At 40.8% G+C, this 22,726-nt stretch overlaps 1 protein-coding gene across 1 annotated transcript in view; it reads left to right on the forward strand.

Moving 5' to 3' along the window:
- MEGF6 (multiple EGF like domains 6) overlaps positions 1-22,726 on the forward strand; it is a 370,333-nt gene that overhangs the window by 25,528 nt on the left and 322,079 nt on the right. Inside the window, exon 2 of the mRNA XM_074218662.1 lies at positions 461-595. Within this exon, the coding sequence (XP_074074763.1) occupies positions 461-595 (135 nt within the window). The remainder of the gene's footprint in view (positions 1-460; positions 596-22,726) is intronic.

Raw genomic sequence — 22,726 nt, forward strand, 5'->3', positions numbered from 1 at the left:
GGAAAACTTAATCTCATTCTGTACCTGTCTTCCTCCACTTATGTCAAGAGGTAAGACTCACTAATAGCCTTTTGGAGTCTTGATTGGTCATTGTATTGATTAGGGTTCTAAAATGTTTCTCAAAAATTGTTTCCTTTTATACTGTTGTAGTCATTGAATGTATTATTCTCTTGTTTCTGTTCTCTTCACCATGCAATAATTCATGCAAATCTACCTGGAATAGATTTTTCATTTATAGTGCTGCATAACATTAAATGACAATGAATGAAGTAAAGTGATTGTTTAAGGGTATCACCCACTTTGATGACCTAGAGCACCTTGGGCAAATCCTTTCTTCTGACTGGGTCTTACTTTTCTTCCTTGGCAAATGAAGATGGTTAGTCTTGATTGTCACTAAGATTCCTTTCTTGACTAGTTTTGTCAAGCAAGCTAAATAAATCTCTCTCCTTGTCTCTACCAGGCCCAATGTGTGTGCTGTGAGGGAGCTGACCATCGTGGGTCATCGGCAGCCTTGTGTCCAGGCCTTCACCCGGATGGTCAAAGTATGGAAGCAGGGCTGTGGCCGGCAGATGTGGTGTGTTGGCTATGAGCGGAGGTATGTGCCTTTTCCTAGGGCTGGATGAATCCTTTAAAAAGGACTATTGCCTTCTTTTGATTTGAGATACTGCTGAATATGGGATTGGGAAGGAAAGCATCTAGGACCTAGATCATATCCTTCTTCTTCGTTGTCCTCCTTTACTTCTTCCTACCTTTTTATCTTCTTCCTCTCCCAAAGAAAGCTGGTTATGGGGTAGATAGGAAATAGCAAAGGGAAGATACTGGAATGAAGAGGGCATGAGGAAAGTTTGTCCTGGAAGGTGGGATTTTAGTTGGGACTTCAAGGAAGCCAGGGAGGTCAGTCCTCTGAGCTGAGGAGGGAGAACATTTCTGGCCTGGGGGGCCAGGTGGATGCCTGGAGCTAAGAGATGAAGGATCTTGTTTGTAGATTAGCCTCAGTGACCCCGGATGGAAGAGTATGCATTGGAAAGTAAGGTATGAGAAGATTGGAAAGGTGGGTGGGAGCCAGGTGAGGAAGGGTTTTGAATGCCAGAGCAGTTGCTCCCAGAGCCACTGTAGTTTATCGAGTAGGGAGGTGACATGATCAGACCTGTGCTTTAGGAAATTCACTTTAATGGGTGAATGGAGCTGGACAGGAGAGGGAAAAGATGAGGTGAGGAAGGTCATTAAAAACTCAAGGCAGGAGAGGGTGACTTTGGAAAGAGTCATCTAAATTAACTCTAAATGTGGACCTTAGTTTCTCATCTCTGAAATGAGGCAGGGGTGGACTAGAAGGAGTCTGTGCTCCCTCCCAGCTCCAGAATCAAGGTCCTATGATTGCCTGTACATCCTTTGATCCCCTGGAGATACTCCAGAGATCCTATGACTCTCTAGAGATCCCCTGAAGAGTTTTTGGCTTCCTGGAAATCCCCTGGAGAGCCTTTCATTCCCAGGAGAGCCCCTGAAGATGATTCCCCAGAGATCTTCTGGAGATCTCCTAGAGATCCTTTGATTCCTTGGAAACCCTGTTATTCCCTTCCCTGGAGATCCAATGATTCTTTGGAGATCCCCTATAGAGCCTTTAGTTCCCTAGAGGTCCTCTGGAGATCCTATGATTCCCTGGAGATGTTTCGGTTCCCAGAAGAAGAGAGCATTAAACTGGGCTCTACAGGAAGGGTAGGAAGTCAGTAGGAAAAGAGAGGAAGATGGGCATTCCAGGAATGGGGAATGGTCTGAATGAAGCAGTGGAAGCTGGAGAATGAAGGGATGTGTTCTGGAAAGTACAATCAAGGGTGACCCTAAGGGATCAATGTTTAACTGTATCTCCTATCTTAGGATCATAGACTTAGAGCTGGATGGGACCAGATAGAAGCCCCCCTAATCCATCCCTCATAATTTTCCACATGAGGAAACTGAGGCAGACAGAGTTTAAGTGACTTTCCCACACAACTAATAAGGGTCTTGAGACCAGATTTGAACTCAGCTCTTCCTGACTCCAGACCAGGTGCTCCAGCCTCTCATTCCAGGGCTGCCCAGGAAGCAGGGGTCAGAACTGGGATTTGAACTTGGCTTCCACAGTTTAGTGATTCTTTGCAGCCTGTTTCCTCGCTGCCATGCTTTCCTGTAGAATTCATAAAGGGGCTGAGGATAGGGGCATGAAGATGCTGGGGGTCTGCCATAGGGGAAAGAGACCAGAGGAAGAGAGAAAAGGAGAGAATCATTTAATGTTATCCTTGGGTGGGAACAGGTGGAGGAGGGCCTTGAAGAACACACCTAGGAGACCACTCTTGATTCCGTGAGCTGCAGGGATCTATTGGTGGTCTTTGACCTGGAGGGTGATGGGGACAAAGCTGATTCCAGGTGTTTCGGTTTTTTTTTTTTTTAAAAACTCATAGCTTGGGGGAGGCTAGGTAGTGCAGTGGATAGAGCACTGACCTTGGAGTCAGGAGTACCTGAGTTCAAATCTGGCCTCAGACACTTAGCAATTGCCTAGCTGTGTGGCCTTGGGCAAGCCACTTAACCCCATTGCCTTGCAAAAACTAAAAAAAAAAAAAACCCCAAACCCCCCAAAAACCTCATAGCTGAAGGTTAAAATTGACTCAACTTTTCAAAGATTTGTCTGGTTCAGGTCTTCAATGTGTGACCTTGGGCAAATAATTTGATCTCTTTATGTTTCAGACATTTCTCCAAGATGTTATGTTGTAAGACATCAGATGATCTGCATTCATGATAGAGGCTGTCTCTTTACTGGGCCATATTATATAATGAAAATATAGGAACAGATCAAAAAAAAAAAAGAAAACCCAAAAAACCTAATCCTTAAACAAAATCAAAGTGTTGGTGCATGGTATCAGCTGCTTTGAAGTTTAATAGATTTATCAGTTGTTTCCTTCTAGGAGGTTCAGATTAAGCAGTTTAGTAAAGAGTTTGGTAGAGGGACAGCTGTTGATGTTGACCTGACCTTGGACACTAACAGATGTTGGTCTTTGGCATCATAAATCAGCATTTCACTGTTATCAGTCCCCACTACCTCCCCAAATCTCCAAAACCCTTAAGAAAGTTAAAAGTAAATCTTGTAAGACCATGGGCAAGTCACTTGACTTTTCTGAGACTCAGTTTCTTCATGTGTAAAATGAGGGGGTTGGTTCTTCCAGCTGTACAAACTCCACATTTGGTCCTGCCTTCCATCTGACATGGTCCACTCTAAGTGACCAGCCATTATGGATGGCGTAATTAATACAGTGTGTGTTATGGGAAGTCACAGGCTCCTTTTCCTGATTTATGTCTCTTGGCATCAGTAGAGTATATTTCAAATTCCGTGTTAAATCCCGTGTTTACTTTTCATATTCTATTTCTTGTAAGCTGGTACCAAGCATGGAGCTGTTGGCCTTTTTAAAAAAAAAAGTTTTCCAAAATGACTCCTCCACACATGTGAGAATGCCAGGTCAGAGGGTAAAAGTGGCCTGAGTCTGCCCATAATAGGCCAGGGCTACTGGAAGCAGCGCTAGGTCAGGAGGATCCAAGTTTGAATCCTATCTCAGACATTGGCTGTGAGAATGAGTGTTGGTTTCCTCCTCTATGAAATGAGGTTCAACCTCCCCACTCCTCAAGACAACAAAAAACAAATCCAAAACAAGAGTTTATTTTCTTCCTTATTCAAGACACTGTACTAGGGACTGAAATTACAAATACCATATACAAAATATCCCTTTCCTCAGAGAGCTTCTGTTTCAATAAAATGTCTCAAATAGTGCTTAGAACTCAGTAAGTGCCCAATAAATATTTATTGAAGGATTGATCCTATTGTATCCCCAAAATCTCAGAACTGGAAAATTCCTCAACAACTACCATCCAGTCCAGCACTTAAAGTGGGAAAAATCTCCACTCCACCTTCCTGATGAGTGAACATCGAAATGATTGAACAATAATAATAGAAGTTAAAGTTATGACATGATGTCTTGGATAAATGTCTGAAACATCAAGAGATCAAATTGCTCAAGGGCACATATCGAAGACCTGAACCAGAAAGATTTTTTCCTTTTTAGTTTTTTGGTCTAGTCTTATATTCATTATATAATACGGCCCAGTAAAGAGACACCTTCTATCATGAATGCAGATCATCTGATGTCTTACAATGTAATGTCTTGGAAAAATGTCTGAAACATCAAGGGATCAAATTACTTGCCCAAGGTCACACACTGAAGAATTGAACCAGACAAATCTTTGAAAAGTTGAATCAACTTCAACCTTCTGCTTTGAGGTTTTTTAAAGAGAGATTTCATTTATTTTGAGTTTTACAATGTCTCCCCCCCCATTCTTGCTTCCCTCCTCCCACCCCAACAGAAGGCATTCTGTTAGTCTTTACATCGTTTCCATGGTATACACTGATCTCAGTTGAATGTGATGAGAGAGAAATCATATCCTTAAGGAAGAAAAATAAAGTATTAGATAGCAAAATTACATAATAAGATAATGGGTTTTTTCCCCTAATTTGAAGGTAATAGTCTTTGGTCTTTGTTTAACCTCCACAATTCTTTCTCTGTATACAGATGGTATTCTCCATCGCAGATACCCCAAATTATCCCTGGTTGTTGCACTGATGGAATGAACAAGTCCATCAAGGTTGATCATCACCCCCATGTTGCTGTTAGGGTGTACAATGTTTTTCTGGTTCTGCTCATCTCACTCAGCATCAGTTCATGCAAATCCCTCCAGGCTTCCCTGAATTCCCATCCCTCCTGGTTTCTGATAGAACAATAGTGTTCTATGACATACATATACCACTGTTTGTTAAGCTATTCCCCAATTGAAGGCCATCCACTTAATTTCCAATTCTTTGCTACCACAAACAGGCTGCTATGAATATTTTTGTATAAATGATGTTTTTATCCTTTTTCATAATCTCTTCAGGGTATAGACCTAGTAGTGGTATTGCTGGATCAAAGGGTATGCACATTTTTGTTGCCCTTTGGGTATAATTCCAAATTATTCTCCAGAAAGGTTGGATGAGTTCACAGCTCCATCAACAATGTCTTAGTGTCCCAGATTTCCCACATCCCTTCCAACATTGATCATTATCCTTTCTGGTCATATTGACCAGTCAGAGATGCTTTAATTTGCATTTCTCTAATAAGTAATGATTTGGAGCAATTTTTAATATGACTTTGGATTACGTTGATTTCCTCAGCTGTAAATTGCCTTTGCATATCCTTTGACCATTTGTCAATTGGGGAATGGCTTGTTTTTTTTTTTTTGAAAATTTGACTCAGTTCTCTGTATATTTTAGAAATGAGTCTTTTTGTCAGAAATACTACTTGCAAAAATTGTTTCCCAATTTACTACATTTCTTTTGATCTTGGTTACAGTGCTTTTGTCTGTGCAAAACCTTTTTAATTTAATGTAATCAAAATTATCTAGTTTGTTTTTAATGATGTTCTCCATCTCTTTCTTGGTCATAAACTGCTTCCCTTTCTATAGATTTGACAGATACACTACTTGATCTTCTAGTTTGCTTATAATATTATTTTTTAATGTCTAAATCCTGTATCCATTTTGATCTTATCTTGGTATAAGGTGTGAGGTATTGGTCTACTCTAAGTTTCTTCCATGCTAACTTCCAATTTTCCCAACAGTTTTTATTGAAGAAAGAGTTTTTATCCCAATAGCTATACTCTTTGGGTTTATCAAACAGCAGATTACTATAATCATTTCCTACTATTGCACCTAGTCTATTCCACTGATTCACCACTCTATTTCTTAGCCAATACCAGACAGTTTTGATAACTGATGCTTTATATTATAATTTTATATCTGGTAAGGCTAAGCCACCTTCTTTTGTACTTTTTTTCTATTGAATGCCTGGAAATTCTTGACTTTTTATGTCTCCATATAAATTTACTTACAACTTTTTCTAACTCAATGTAGTTTTTTTGGAATTTTGATTGGTAGGGTACCAAACAAGTAGTTTAGTTTAGAATTGTCATTTTTATTTTATTAGCTCGACCTATCCATGAACAATTGATGTTTGCCCAGTTATTTAAATCTGATTTTATTTGTGTGAGAGTTGTCTTGTAATTGTTTTCAAAAAGCTTTTGAGTCTGCCTTGGCAGGTAGACTCCCAGGTATTTTAATATTGTCTGAGGTTACTTTGAATGGGATTTCTCTTTGTAGCTCTTTCTGCTGTATCTTGCTAGTCATATATAGAAATGTTGAGGATTTATGAGGGTTTATTTTATATTCTGCTACTTTGCTAAAGTTGCTAATTATTTCTAGTAGTTTTTTGATGATTTTTTTTGGGATTCTTTAGGTATACCATCATGTCATCTGCAAAGAGTGAGAGCTTTGTCTCTTCCTTCCCAAATCTAATTCCTTCAATTTCTTTTTCTCCTCTTATTGCTGAAGCTAACATTTCTAATGCAATATTGAATAGTAGTGGTGATAATGGGCATCCTTGTTTCACCCCTGATCTTATTGGGAATGCCTCTAGCCTTTCCCCATTGCATATAATGCTTGTTGATGGTTTCAGCTAGATACTGCTAATTATTCTAAGGAACAGTCCATTTATCCCTACACTCTCTAGTGTTTTTAGTAGGAATGGGTGCTATATTTTGTCAAAAGCCTTTTCAGAATCTAGTGATATGATCACATGATTTCCGGTAGGTTTGTTATTGATATAATTAATTATACTACCAGTTTTCCTAATATTGAACCAACCCTGCATTCCTGGGATAAATCCTACTTGATCATAATATATTATCCTAGTGATAACTTGTAATCATTTTGCTAAGATTTTATTTAAGATTTTTGCATCTATATTCATCAGGGAGATAGATCTATAATTTTCTTTCTCTGTTTTAACTCTTCCTGGTTTAGGTACCAGCAACATATTGGTTTCATAGAAAGAGTTAGGCAGTTTCATCTTCACCTATTTTTCCAAAGAGTTTATATAGAATTGGAACCAATTGTTCCTTAAATGTTTGATAGAATTCACTTGTGAATCCATCTGGCCCTGGGGATTTTTTTCTTAGGGAGTTGAATTATTTTTTTCTGAGATAGGTTTTTAATTTCCTCTTCATTTAATCTTGGCAATATATTTTTGTAAATACTTGTACATTTCACTTAGATTGTCAAATTTATTGGCATAGAGTTGAGCAAAATAATTCTGAATTACTACTTTCATTTCTTCCTCATTGGTGGTGAGTTCACCTTTTTCATTTATGATGCTAGCAATTTAGTTTTCTTCTTTCTTTTTTTAATCAAATTGACCAGAGTTTTATCAATTTTATTGTTTTTTTTCATAAAACCAGCTCTTGGTTTTATTAGTTCAATAGTTTTCTTGCTTTCAATTTTATTAATTTCTCTTTTAAATTTTAGAAGTTCTAATTTGGTATTTAATTGGGGGTTTTAATTTGTTCTTTCTCTAATTTTTTAGTTGCATATTTAGTTCATTGATTTCCTCTTTCTCTAATTTATTCATGTAAGCTTTTAAAGATATAATATATCCCCTGACATCTGCCTTGAATGTATCCCATAGGTTTTGGTATGTTGTTTCATTATTGTCATTAATTTAGGATGAAATAATTAATTCTTTCTATAATTTGTTGCTTGATCCCACTCATTCTTTAAAATGAGGTTATTTAGTTTCCAATTAGTTCTGGGTCTGTATCTTCCTGTATTGCATATGACTTTTATTGTATTCTGATCTGAGAAAGATGTATTCCCTATTTCTGCCTTTCTGCAATTGATCATTAGGTTCCTAGTACATGGTCAGTTTTTGTGTAAGTACCATGTACTGCAGGTTTTTTTTTTAATTTAGTCCTACATTTCTATTATATAATATGGCCCAGTAAAGAGACACCTTCTATCATGAATGCAGATCATCTGATGTCTTACAAAGGAATGTCTTGAAAAAATGTCTGAAACATCAAGAGATCAAATTACTTGCCCGAGGTCACATATTGAGGACTTGAACCAGACAAATCTTTGAAAGGTTGAATCAACTTCAACCTTCTGCTTTGAGCTTTTTAAAAAAAAAGCCACTGGGAATCAGCTTTGTCCCCATCATCCACAGTCAAAGCCAGCACTATGCTAAATGTGGGGAATACAAGAAAAGGCAAAAGATAGTGCCTGCTCTCAAGGAGCTTCCACCCTAGGTTGCAGCTGTTTTTCCTAGCTCTCATGAACTCTGTGATGTGGGCAGGAGGAGCAATTCTCTGCCTACAGATGGGGAGAGAGTTGGATTTTTGTAAGGCAACAGAGCTTCACAGTAGGGCCCTTAGGAGTTGAACTTAGGTCTTCTGGTTCCAAGAGCATCCTTATCCATGGTACCACATTGTCTCTCATTTGTTGACTTTGCCTTAGGCTGAGGGACTGGGAATAAAAGGGAGTTAAATGAATGGCCACCTAATGATACCAGATGTAGCAGGAATTTGGTTTTACCATTGGTTGAGGAAACTTCAAGATACTGGGGAATCCCTCACCCTCCCTTTTTTTGAGGCAGTCGGGGTTAAATGACTATCCCAGGTTCACACAGCTGTTAAGTGACTGAGGTTATATTTGAGTTCAGGTCTTTTTGACTCCAGGGTCAGTTTTTCTATTTATTGTACCACCTAGCTGCCCTTGGGGCATTCCTTTGTGACTTTCTTGGTTTCAATCTGATCCACAGTACAGAATGGGTGACAGGGAATAGGGTGACTGCTTTATTTAAGCGACTGGGTGGTAGGTGCCACTGGCTCAGGTGGGTAGAGGAGGAGAGTGGCTGTTTTATTTGAAATGACTGGGTAGTGAGTACCATTGGCTCAGGTGAGCAGAGGAGGCTCAAATGATGCAAAGAAATCAGCATTTCTTGCATTAACTCCAAATGCTTTGACTGATCAAAGATTTTTGCCCTTGTTGAAAAAAAAACTTTTTTTGGGGGAGGGTTCTTCTTTCCTTTGAATCCATAAAGACTGAGGACATTTCCCCTACCCCAAGATTTAGCCAAGGTTGTTGTGATTTGTCCCTCATCTCAAAGAGAAGCCGTGGCCAGAGTGGTTGGGACATGACCTCAGCTGAGAAATGGGGCCAGGTTTAAATAGCCCCAGCTGCCATTAGTTTCCAACATCAGGAGGTTTCAGACAAGAACCTGAACAAGCCCCAGCTTCCCTGTCTTGGCACAGGCTGGGTTTACTGAGCAGATGATGCTACAAAATGGGGGCCTTTAAACCTGTTTCTGTTTTGGTCATAATGGTGTTACCCGTCTAGACATTTTATGTTGGGATTTCATTCCAAAGTGCAAAGGCTTTGGGGGTGTAACTTTTCTCGTAAACCATAAATAGCAATTGGGGTCCAGCTGCCAGGAAACTGGGAACTGGTATTTGAGGGGTGGGTGGCTAGGGTAAGGCTTCCCGGTGGTTCTGTGTGATTGACAATCAACTGGGGCTGGGGATGGACAGGTAGCTAGGGCTTCTAGGTATCAGAACATGCATTAATCTGTTGTAGGTTATGACAAAGACTGGATTATCAACTTTTATTTTCATAGAGTCTCTGATTGAAGGTAGGGTTAGAGATGGGGTAACATTTAGAAGATGGATTCAGTTTTAAGCTTATGGAGTCTGACATCCTGAACTGGAAGGAAATTTTGAGTCTATCTGGTCCACTCTCCCTCTTTTATAAAAGGGGAAACGGAGGCCTCAGGAGGTCAAGTGACTTGCCCAAGGATCAATCTCTAGAGTTGGAAGAGACTCCAGGGGGCCCTGGCTATGTAGTATGACCCATTTATTTTAGTTTCTGAGGAAATTGAGGTACAGAGAGATAAAGTTGATTCCCTGTTTGTTTTCTCAGCTGCAGAGTCCCACTTTTTTCCCTCCTTGGTCAGCCAAAGGGCAGAAGTGATTCCTCTGAAGAGCACATCCTTCACTTCCTCCACATTATTGCTATTTTTAGCAACATCACAACAGTAATGATGAAAGTACTAAGAATATTAGGGCCAAATGTTTCCCCTCAGGTCTGGAGTTTTCTAAGAATTGGAAAGAACTCTAGACAGGGCAGCAGGAGGCCCGAGTTTTTAGTCCTTGGGCCCTCAGGAAAATCTCTTGGCTTTTCTAGGTTGGCCGTTTTCTTCACATATAAAATGAGGACCTTTGACAAGAGCGCTTAGAAAGGTTAGGTTTTGTAGCTCTTTGGGGCTCAGCTTTTTAGCCCCATTCCCTAGAAAATTTGACACAAGAAACCATAGATTACTAAGCATTTATTAAATGCCTACTATATACCTTAGACAAAGATGAGTATAAAAAACAAATACAAGATAACTTTTGGAGGGGGGGTGCTAGTTAATCAGCAATAAGAAAAGATTTCAAGTTGTAGTTTAGTCATGTCTGACCCTTCGGGACCCCATTTTGGGTTTTCTTGGCAAAGATTCTGGAGTAGTTTGCCATTTCCTTCTCCATTTCATTTGACAGATAAGGAACCTGAGACAGACAAGGTAAAGTGACTTGTCCAGGGTCTGAGGCTAGATTGAACTCAGTAAAATGGGTCTTCTTGACTCCAAACCTGGCTTTCTATGGCATCACAGAAGGAATAGTTATCCACATATTGTGGGGAAAAATTGATAGCCCCTAGGTTAAGAATCTCTAGGGTACAAATTACAAAGAGGCTTGCTACTACAGCAATTTTAGGAGGGACTTCGTAACCATCATTTCATTTGCGGTGACGTGGGCTGCCTTGGAGGATAACAGTCTCCCTGTCCCTGGAGGCTTTTCGGTACAGGCTAAATAGATTTTTGTTGAATAGGTTGTAGAGGTGATTTCTGGGTCCAGAATAGGATGAGGTCCCTTCCACCTGGGAGAGTCAATCAATTCATCCAGTTTTTGTGTCTGTCAGAGAAGTAGTGGCAGAGAGTAAAAGGGAGGTAGCCATGAAATATTAAGAGACAGAGGCCGACCTCCAGAGCATTGAGTGACTGGATCCTTTAAGTGGGTATGGAGAAAGGCATGGATAGGAATTGCAGGGGATGGGATAGAACTGTACATTGATGAGTTCATAAGGCCTTGGAAGTATGAGATGAAAAAATACTTTTCTGCAAAGGCATCATCCCTGTGGAATACACGTTCCATCCCTTTTAGCTTGACATTCCCATAGTGGCCAACTTTGAATCTCTTTTTGGCTGATAATGGACAAAAGGATCTGGCCAGAAACCAAATATTCCCCATGATAATACTCAGTGGTAGAAGAGGTTGGGATGATAACAGCCCAGATTCTCATTGCTGTCATTTATGCCCTTTCATTGTCAGGGGAGCCTTACAACTTTAATGCTGTGGTCCTGGGGAGCCTGAAGATTCTTTGAAATTAAAACCATTTCTATTCTATTCATTGCCTTGAAAAGAGGGGTCCAGTATAGTAGGTACAGAATTAGAGAACCCGGATTTGACTCAGTTCTGCCTTATAACTCTTGTGGAAAGTTTGCTGTCTAAGAGAGCCTCAGGTCTTCATCTATAACATGGGGACATTATAGAGGAAGGCTTTTAAAAATATTTTGTGATTTTTGGGGCGGCTAGGTGGTGTAGTGGATTGAGCACCAGCCCTGGAGTCAGGAGGACCTGAGTTCAAATCCGGTCTCAGACACTTAATAATTACCTAGCTGTGTGGCCTTGGGCAAGCCACTTAACCCCATTGCCTTGAAAAAATCTGAAAAAAAAGATCTGCTAGATCTCTCTCAATGGAGATCTTAAAAAAAACATTTTGTGATTTTTTTTAAAAACATGATTTGACATGGGGGCAATGATCAACCTTAATGGACTTGCTCGTTCCATCAGTGCAACAATCAGGCACAATTTTGGGGTATCTGTGATGGAGAATCCCATCTGTATCCAGAGAAAAAATTATGGAGTTTTAACAAAGATCAAAGACTATTACCTTTAATTAAAAAAAACCCGTTATCTTATTATGTAATTTTGCTGTCTCCTATACTTTATTTTTCTTCCTTAAGGATATGATTTCTCTCTCATCACATTCAACTTAGATCAATGTATACTATGGAAACAATGTAAAGACTAACAGACTGCCTTCTGTGTGGGGGGGGGACAGGAAGCAAGAATAGTGGAAAAATTGTAAAATTCAAAATAAATAAAATCTTTCTTTTATAAAAATGTGAGCTTCCTGAGAGTTTTGCATTTCTCACGTTTTGCCAAACAGATCAGCACAGAGTGAGTTTTTAATAAACAAATTCTTGTTAAAAAATTAGTTGGATAATGATATATTATTTATTACTTTTTTTGTATTTTGATGCTCTCCCAGTATCCCTTTCTTTTTTTAATTTTATTTTTTCCAATTACATGAAAGGATAGTTTTCAACATTCATTTTTTTAAGATTTTGAGTTCCATATTTTTCTGCCTCTTTTCCTGCCACTTCGCCAAGACAGCAATTAATCTGCTATAGGTTATAAATGTACAATATTTCCATATTAGTTATATTGTGAAAGAAGGATCAGAACTAAAGAGGAAAAAAGCATGAGAAGAAAAAAAAACAAAAACATTTTAAAAAGTGAAAATAGTATGTTTGGTGTCTGCATTCAGATTCCATAGTTCTTTCTGTGGATATAGATGGCATTTTCCCATCTCAAGTCTTTTAGAATTATCTTTGGTTAAAAAAGCTAAGTCCATCATAATCGATCCCACAATGCTGTTGCTAATGTGTACAGTGATCTGGTTCTGCTCACTTCACTCATCATCAGAACTCTTTCCAGGTTTTTCTGAAATCCAACTGCTCATGATTTCTTACAGAACAATAATATTCCATTACATTCATATACCACAATTTGTGGGTCCATTTCCATTTGATGGGCCTCCCCTCAATTTCCAATTCTTTGCCACTAACAAAAAGAGCTGCTATGAATATTTTTGTACATGTGAGTCTTTTCCCCTTTTTGTGATCTCTTTGGGTTACAGATCCAGTAGTGGCATTGTTGGACCATTGGGTAAGCACAGTTTTGGGCAGAGTTTCAAACTGCTCTCCAGAGTGGTTAGAACAGCTCACAACTCTACCAACAGTGAATTAGCGGTCCAGTTTTCCCACATCCTTGAAAACTATATTTTAATTTTAGTTTCCTTTGAAATTCCCTGGGTTTTATTTTGTGCATTTGGAAACATCCTTCCAAGAAGGGGTTCACAGTTTTCCCAGAAGGCTCCATGATACCAAAAAGATTTAGAACCCATGTTGGGGCAGGGAACTCAGAATTCATGAAGAAGAGAACTGGAGCTTGTGTTTATTATGGACTGCTTTGTCTCCAAATCAGCCAGGCACTAATAATGTTAACTGGCATTGATTTTTGAAGTACTGAAAGTTCTTTCCCTCAGTATCTCATTTCAGTCTCAAACACTTTAATTTAGGCACCAAAAGGTGTTTTTGCCCCCCATTTTCAGTCAAGGGTGTTGAGGTACAGAGAAGTTATGCATCTCCCCCCCATATGAATTTTATCAATATAGAGAATTCTTTGGAAGCACATGTTTTATACTAATGGAGGTCAGTAGAAGAACGATACACTTCTTTACTGACCCCATCCTTTCTCTTTGAGGAGTACTTAGGGGCTAATAAGATTTTCCACAGCCAATATATTCTGAGCTCTTAGACTGTTTCTGGGTTGATGGGGAGATATACAGTTGAAAATGTCTTCATCAGGTCAGGTGAGAGGATGAGCCTTGGCCGGGGATCACTGGGATGGAAGGCAGTGTAGGGTAAGAATCATCAGATGAGATGTTCTAGGAGATCAGTTTGTCAGTCAGCTAATATTAAATACCAGAACTCCCAGCTAACAGAGAGATGGGACATCCAAGGATATTTCAGGAATAAGACTTGTACTCCAAGACTCTTGAAGGCAGAAAATTGCAGGGTGTGATCAGGGAATATGGAGTCATCCAGTTGGGCTAGAGCATTATCAATTTAAATAGAGGTTTGGTAGAGATCAGGGTATTGGCGAATTTCATAGCTTCCACCTCCACAACATCTTCTTTGCCTTTTCTCTCTATTCACTCAATGATCAGCCCTAATTCTGGACCCCATCCCTATTTGATGAAGTCTGGCTGGGCTTCCCCTGCCTCTAGTCTCTCCCTTCCATGACATGGATCAAATAATCTTCCTAAACCATAGTCTGACCATGACTCTTCCATGCTCAAAAATGTCTTGTTCAGAACTTAGGACAAAATACAAGTGCCTCAGTTTCCTTTAAAAAATCACAAAAATCAATACTGTTTGTGTTTATATCACCTGTGCATTTCCAAATGGGTCCCTCACATCCCTAAGCCATTCTGTGTAACAAAAAAATAATCAACAGTCAACCAACCAAGGAGTGGTTAAATTCTAGCATGATGCCAAAATGTAACCATATCAGGGCTAAAATGAAACCAAACAAAGAGGAGAGGGGGATGGGGTGAAATGCCTTTAGGCATTTGAGCAAAACTAATCAACGAATCAACCAGGTCTAATTACAATGTTCTACTCTCCAAAGTTCCCCAGCTCTTGAACTGAGTTTGGTCGTTATCATTATACAGTATTCAATTTTGATTTCAGGCTGTCTCCTCTCTGGCTCTGGGCTGCCTTTTAACTCAAACTGCTCCATTTCACACACTCCACTTTCTGGTCATCTCCAGCCTCCGTATGTTTGTATGAACATTTCTTCCCAGCGTTGTCTCTCAGAGTTCTGTTCCTTCCAGGCTCCTCTCTCCGGGTGCTGCCTCCCTTGAGAATCTCTCCTTCCTTGGGTTGCCTCATGTCCATCTGCTGTATACTCCCTATGGAATGAAAGCCAATATTCTTGTTGCTCTTGAATGCTACATTAATCATGTTTTTTTACGTTTCTCCTATAAGGGACAAAATCCCTTCTCTAGACCAGGTCTTCTGGTCTCTATTTTGTTAGTCAATGGAAGCATTATATAGCAACAGTTCCAGAAACATTATCTCATCCGAACCTTAAACAATTCTGATAGGTAGGTTATCTTTCCATTTGATATTTGAGGAAACTGAGGCAAACAGAGGTGAAGTGACCTGCCCAGGTCAACCAGCTAGGAAGTGTCTGAGGCTGGATTTGAACTCCGGTCTTCCTGACTCCAGGCCCAGCATTCTATCCATTGCACCATTAAAAGGCTTAATTAATAACTTTGACTGACTTTGAGACTGAACTGGGGCACTAGACTCAGGAAATGGACTGAGCAGTTCAGCCTCTGGCTTAGCCCAGATCTGGCTGAAGTTGGCAAAGAAGCTGAATTGGACAGGAGGAAGTCACGGCATCTGCGTTTCCTTCCCAGTCCGCAGGTGTGTGGGCCTCTCTGGAACAGGGACCAGCAGTACCCAAACTGGAGGAGCCTGGGGGATTGACGGGGCCGGGAATGCTGAGCCAATCCGGTGCTATAGCTGCTTAGTTGGGACATTCTCTATGGGTCACTCACTGATCTTTGGCAAAAGCATCATTTCACACTTCAACTGTCATTTTATGGACTGTCCCAAATATTCTGAACCTGACTTTTTTCCTGGCCTGAAGCTACTGTATTTACTCACTCATTTCCATCCCACCCCACCCCAACCTTTTCAGCAGATACTTATCACAGGATTGGCTGGAGGGAGAGGAAGAGTCTGGGAGGGGAGGAGGGGAATCAATTATTCAGCTAGATTGCTCACATATGGTGTCATTTGATGCAGTTGAGGCCATCATTTCCTCTTTGGCAAAACCTCTGAGGGCTTGACATGAGCAGGGGAAGAGGGGTTAATGGTAGTTAAATGCCCCTCTGTCTTCTTTTAGTCAACAGGACCATTCACAACTCTTTTACTGTTCTTACTAAACCTTCAGAGCAGTGCCTACAAGGGAAAAAATTCTATCATCTATGTATCTATCTATCCATCCATCCATCCATCTACCTCTCCCCTTTCCCTATATCTTCCCTATATGTATGTATCTATCATGAATGCATATGATGATGCATGTTTGTTTCCTTGATTAATTTTTTAATTTTCTTGATTAATTGTTTTGATTTATATATTTATTATTTATGCATTTACATTTAGTATTTATGAGTTTTAATGTTCCAAGTCATAGTAATGGGGGATGAGTTAGGGGAGATGCAGCAGACAAGCAATTCCTGTGAAAAAGATCTTAGCATCTTAGTGGATTGCAAGATCAATAGGACTCATAAGTGAACGACTGACCATATGCTCCCTGAAGCCAGGGACATAGTGGGAAAAGAATATTCATCTCCACCTCCTCTTGCCTTGCAACAGAAAGTATACCTTTTGCAAGAGGCCTTTCCCAATTCTCCTTAATCCTAGCACCTTCTTTCTGTTGATTATTTCCATTTTATCTTGTCTATATTTTATAGCTGTTTGCAGGTTGTTTCCTCCATTAGATTGTGAGCTCCTTGAGAGCAGGGATTGTCATTTGTCTTTCTTTGTAATCCCAGTGCTTACCAAAGTGTCTGGCACACAGGAAGTGCTTACTAAAGATTTCTTGTGTATTTTAGAGTCAGAGGGCCTGGGTTCAAATACGTCCTCAGACATTGGCTGCCTTTATTGTATTAAACCAGCTGTTCTCACTTCTTGGGGCCCCTATTTCTTCAGTTGTAAAATGGAGGGGGGGCAGGATTTGGATCCAATGGCCTCTCAGGTTCCTTCCACCTTTAAATCTTTGATCATAGGATTGTCTTTGTATGTCTAGCACATGTGGTTAGTGTTTAACAAATAAATGCTGGTTAATTTGATAGAATGGTGAGGCATTGCTGTCAAAAGAGCTAACGTTCTTTTCCTTAGTGTTAATCAGAGAGACAAGGGGCAGTGAAGTACCTGGAGTTGGGTTCAAATCCTGACTCTGCCACTTACTACCTGTGTAATCTTTGGGAAGTCACCTCATCTGTCTGGGTCTCAGTTTTCTCATCTGTAAAATCAATACTAGATAGTCTCTGAGGTTCCTTCTCCTAGAATAAAGATCTTGTATTCAGAGTAAGAAGGTTCAGGTCCTGTGCTATCATGCCCAGGTTAGGCTACCTCTGGAGTGTTCAATTTGGACTTGTGTTTTAGGAAAGATATAGTCAATGGGGATCCTACCCATCACCCACAAACTCCTTGGCAGCAACCAAATGGTGCACAAAGGAAGAAAGAGAGGTGACACCACATTTTAGCAAATGCCCATTTTTAGAAGAGCCATTTAAATATAGAAAAGCATTCAGACAAAGGTTGGAGAACCAGCAGTATTACAGAGTAGTGGGTAGAATGCTGGACTTGGAATTGGCAAGATTTGTGTTCAAATCCTGACTTTGATAGTAATTAGCTATGTGATCCTACTCTAGTCACTTATCCTCAGTCACTGTGCCTCAGTTTCCTTACAGGTAAAGTGAGGAGACTGGTCTCAGTGTTTATTAAGACTCCTTTCAGTCCTAATTCTGTGATCTAACCTACAAGTGTTACCCTTTGTTGAGAAGAGGAGATTCCTGTTGGGGTGTGGGTTGGACTAGATTCCTCTGGTATGTCTCTGAAAGGTGAACTTCTCTTCATCAGTTATTCTCAGTTCACTTGCCTAACCACAAAGATCTGAGTATCAGGGAAAACTGGGGTAGACAGGTCTGCAGCCAAATATGTATAGCAGAGCATCATGGATGCAGACCTGGAAAAGACTGGATTCATCTATTGCGACTCCTTCATATCATAGATGAGGAAAGGCCCAGTGAAGCAGGGCAGGACAGATGCATTTATTTACCAGTATAAGTTATAATGCAGGGGATCTGTCTGCCCTCGATTCAGTAAGCATTTATTAAATGTTTACTGTATGCAAAGCCCTGACCAAGGCAATAGGGCCCTGTGTTAAATACTGCATTCTTTTTGTTATGCTAGAGTTTCTGTGAATTGGCTGCTACTAGATATCTGTAGGCTCCTCCTGACTGTCACTGGAAAAGCCTATTTAATAAAAGCCTTTGTTGTTTATAGCATTTGTTAAAATGTGGTGTCACCTTTCTTCCTTCCTTTGTGGACGTCTTGTTGTTGAAAGGAGTTTGTGGATCATGGGTAGGATTCCCTAGTGGGGGTATTCGGCTGAATCTCTAACCTGATCAGTGGACTTGTAGAGGAAAGAGGGAAGAAAGGAAGCACACATAGTTAATAGGTATCCGAGGCAGAATTTGAACTCAGGCCATCGTACAAGTCTACCATTCTATTTACTTTCCACAATGCCTTTGACCTGTTTTCATGGCTCTAACTGTAAAGGATTTTTTCCTTGGATATTAGGGATTTGATTTCCTTTGCAAGTCCAGCATTCATTTTTTGTCCCCCTTTTAACTAATCCTTCATTCATGCATTCATTCATTCATCCATCTATTCATCCATCCATCTATTCATTCATTCATTCATACATTTATCCTTTTACCTGCTTGGTAGAGTCTCCAGGGGGATATTTTTGTTCAACTGGCTAAGTTCACCAGAAGTTGAGTCTTGCCTTTTGGTAAGCAAACTCCAAGGAATGTGTCAATCAGCACAGCCTTCACTTAAAACAAGATTCCCCACATCCTCTGCTGGGGATACGGGGCACTCACTGTTGGAATCCTTTCAGGGCTCATAGCTAAGGTCTGAGACAGCACCACTAGGTCTTCTGCCCTTATCTGCTTCCAGCCACACAGCCAGAGGCTGCCAGATCCCAGTCGGGAAGGGAACTAGTAAGGTCACCTAGGCTCTTGTCTGGCCCCTTCCTTTTGAAGATGAGGCAATTGATGCAGGATCACTCAGTCCACAAGCCATCAGTAAACCTAGTCAGACACTGTGCTAAATGTTAAGGTCACAAAGTAATGCAAAACTACTCTCTGTCCTCAAGGAACTTACATTCTAATGGAGAGGTTGTAGGGATCTAAATGGGTATATCTACATGTACACATGTATATGCATAAACAAACATGTAAATACATGTATATGCAAATACATGTAGACATATATCACACATATGGATATATAAATTATATAAATATATTTAAATACAGAAATATAATAATTTATAAAATTATATAAGTATATGTAAATATATGAATATACCTATATATAAAATAAACATACCAATATATAAATATATAGAGAGATAGAGACAGAGATAGAGAGACAGAGACAGAGATAGAGACAGAGACAGAGATAGAGATAGGGATAGAAATAGAGACAGAGATAGAGATAGGGATAGAAATAGAGATAGAGATAGAGACAGAGATAGAGAGACAGAGAGAGATAGAGACAGAGACAGAGCTAGAGCTAGAGATAGATAGAGATAGAGATGATAGAGATATATAACTATACAGACCCAGAGTAAGTGAAAAAGACATAACTCCCATGACCTGGGAGGGGATCTTCAGTTGGATCTTTTTTTTAAGGTTTTTGCAAGGCAAATGGGCTTGCCCAAAGCTACACAGCTAGGTAATTATTAAGTGTCTGAGACCGGATTTGAACTCAGGTACTGACTCCAGGGCCAGTGCTCTATCCACTGCACCACCTAGCTGCCCCTTGAGTTGGATCTTGAAGGAAGCCAGAGATTTTAAAAGGCAGAGGTTGGAAAGGGAGAATATTCCAGGCATGGACAGCCACCAGAACATAAACATTGACTTGGCAGATGGAGGGTCATGTGTGAGGAGCAGCACGCATGTCATTATTGTATGGAAAACACTATGTCTCAGAAGCCTGCAAATGTGCCCAGGATCCCAGAGGTGTTAGGAATGGCAGAGACATCAGGATTCTAACCCAGGACCACCTCCAGCCCTCTTTCCATTGTCCTATGCTCGAGCCTTGCTGATTAGTCCTCTTCACCAAAGAAATTTGGGTCCTTCTCCAGGGAAGCAGGATGTGGGGTTGGGTGTCCAAGAACTCAGGACACTGAGCTCCTGCCCTATTTCTCTTTGAGGACATCCCTGCCTGTCAAGGACTAATTCTAGTGAGGGAAGTTACTCTCACTTACAACCCCTCTCACCTGGCAGGGGTCTGACCCAGCTTAGAGCCAGAAGAGACCTTAGAAAGGACATCAGTTAGACCTGCAGTTGGAATGACCCAGGTCCAAATCCTTTCTTTGGATACTTACCTGGGCAACTGAGTGGCACAGTGGATAGAACACCAGGCCTGGAGCCAGGAAGACCAGAGTACAAATATGACCTCAGACATTTCCTAACTCTGTGATCCTGGGAAAGTCACTTTGCCTCAGTTTACTTATCTGTAAAATGGTAAACTACTCCAGCATCTCTGACAAGAAAACTCCAAATGGGATCACGGACAGTCAGACACAACTGAACAACAAATTCTAGGTAAACCTGGGCAAATCACATAAAGTCTCTAATCAGCTTTTCTGTCTCTAAAATGGGACTAATCATAATAATAATAAATAACACTATTCTGAGTATCAAGAGATAACATATATGACGTGTTTTTAAAGCTCTGTGGGAGCCATGATTTTAATCATGATCCCAACGCAACAGGCAAATACATGGAATGAGAAACCACAGGTCACCCTTTTTCTTGGCCCCAGACCCATTGGCTCATCTCCCCCCCTTTCCTCCTTAATCTGACTTTCTGGATGGGAATGATGGGGACCAGAGGGCATCACAGGTGAGACTAAGAAGAGTGGGCAGAAGATATAGACGACGTCAGGAAAAATCCTTCCAACCATTAGATCTGGTCAAAAGAAAATTGGGCTGCCTGGTGTGTAGGGAAAGGTCTTGATGTCAGGTTGAATTACAGAAAAGCTATATAAACCAGGTTTCCTGACTCCACATTCATTGTTGCTTTTTTCCCATTGTGGCACACTCCTGTTAATCAAATCCCCACATACTCTCAGAGAACCGAATAGTTTGAGCAAAGGTGACCCCAGGCAAGGCAGGTTCCAGCCTGTGGATAGATGGCAGACACTGGGCATCTATACAGGACTCCTGGGCCTGGCTTCTGCCTTTGGCCCCTTGGCTTGGACCAGACATTTCAGGTTGTCTGGGAGACTCAACAAAGTGTCTGGGGTTTTCCTGCTTCAGGAGGACCAAGGATAGATATTGGCTCCTAGCCAAAAGAATAGAGTTAGCACTGCCAGCCAGCTTTGATGGGTGTCAGTAGGGGTGACCCTGGGGGCCATTTGCTTTCCCATATGGAAGTGGAACCAATTTGTTCCTTCTGTAAAACACTTCGCATGGTTAGAAGGGTCAAGGTGAAGGTGGCTTCCCGAGAGAGATGTCTCTGTGGGCCAACCTGGTCACCAAGGGTCTCCCAATTTGCACGTAGCTCTGGTCATACGAACAGGAAAAGCGAAGATAAATATTTGCGGTGGAAAGGACCCGATACTCGTAACTCTGCCAATGTTTTCAGTTGTTCTGTCAGTTGCGTTCTGGGCGAGTGGTTTCATGTCCTGCCAAGGGGGTATTTTTCAAACCCCTTTTCAAAGTTTCTCTGTTTACACTTGCTCGGCTGTGTGTACACACACACACTTCCAGGAAAGAGACTCACCAGTGCCTCATTGATTTACTTATTTGTTTGTTGCTTCACTGTCCTGTGGGAAGGGCCTGTGGCCCTTCTCGACCATCCCCTCCTGGGGTGTGGGGTTCTTCTTATTAAAGGGACTCCTGGTTCCCATTGGTGGCCACTCCCTAAGCTGAGCCCAAAGCAACTGTCCCCTTGGCTTCCCTTCCTTAGGAAGTGAGGGGAGGATGGTAGCTTGTGGACCTGGTTTACTGTTTTGTTACCTGGAGACGTGCTGTTCTGGAAACAAGTCCTGAACAGATGAGGACGTGTGCAATCACCCCCTAGGACCACAGCTCCCAGCTCCTTTCATCAGATAAACAAGGACTCCTGGAAGCTCCTGGATGTTGACTGAAGTGCTTTGTTTATTAAGGTTGATTAACGTTTCTACCACTTGAAAAGATCTCTTTAGACCTGAGGTGTTCTCAGTTTCAGAGGTTCTGTCCATCTGTCTTTCCTTCTTTCTCTTTTCTCTGTCTTCTCTCTAGCCTTCTGTTTCTTTGTCTCTTCATGTTTTTATCACTGACTTTTTCATTCTCATTCTCTTTTCTTTGCTCTCCTCTCCCCTCCCTCCCTCTCCCACCTCCTCCCTTTCCCCCCTTTCCCCTCCCCCTTTCCCCTCCCTCCCTCTCCCACTCCTCCCTCTCTCCCACCTTCTCCCTCCCCCACTCTGTCTATCTCCTCTCTGACTCTGTCTTTCTGTCTCTGTTTTTCTGACTCTTTTCAATCTCTCCTTGTCTCTGTTTCTTCCTCTCTCTCTTTTCTTTGTTTGTTCTGTCCTTTCTCTATCTCTCTGTTTCCTGGTCTCTTCATATTTCTGTCACTGTCTCTAACTTTCTCTATATCTGTCTATCTTATTTTAAATCTCTTTGCCTCTCTCTGGTTCTGTTTCCACCACTCTGTCCCTGTTCTGTCTGTCTTTCCTCTTCTCTTTTCTTTGTCTTCTCTCTCTATCCCTCTGTTTCTTTGTCTCTTCATGTTTTCATCACTGACCTCTCTATCTCCATCTCTGTTTCTCTGTCTTTTGTCTCTATCTCTGTCTTTCTCTCCATCTCTCTATATAAAACAAATGTATATATGTAAATTATAAATTTCTTTTCTCTATTTTTCTTCCTCCTGTCTCTCATCTCATTCTATTTTTATCTCTACTTTCTTTGTGTGTTTTTTATGTGTCTCTCTTTTTCTTTGGGTCTCCCTCCTCTTTTTTTTCTCCTTCTCCTC

Source organism: Macrotis lagotis, chromosome 1, assembly GCF_037893015.1.
Source record: "Macrotis lagotis isolate mMagLag1 chromosome 1, bilby.v1.9.chrom.fasta, whole genome shotgun sequence".
Lineage (NCBI taxonomy): Eukaryota > Metazoa > Chordata > Mammalia > Peramelemorphia > Peramelidae > Macrotis > Macrotis lagotis.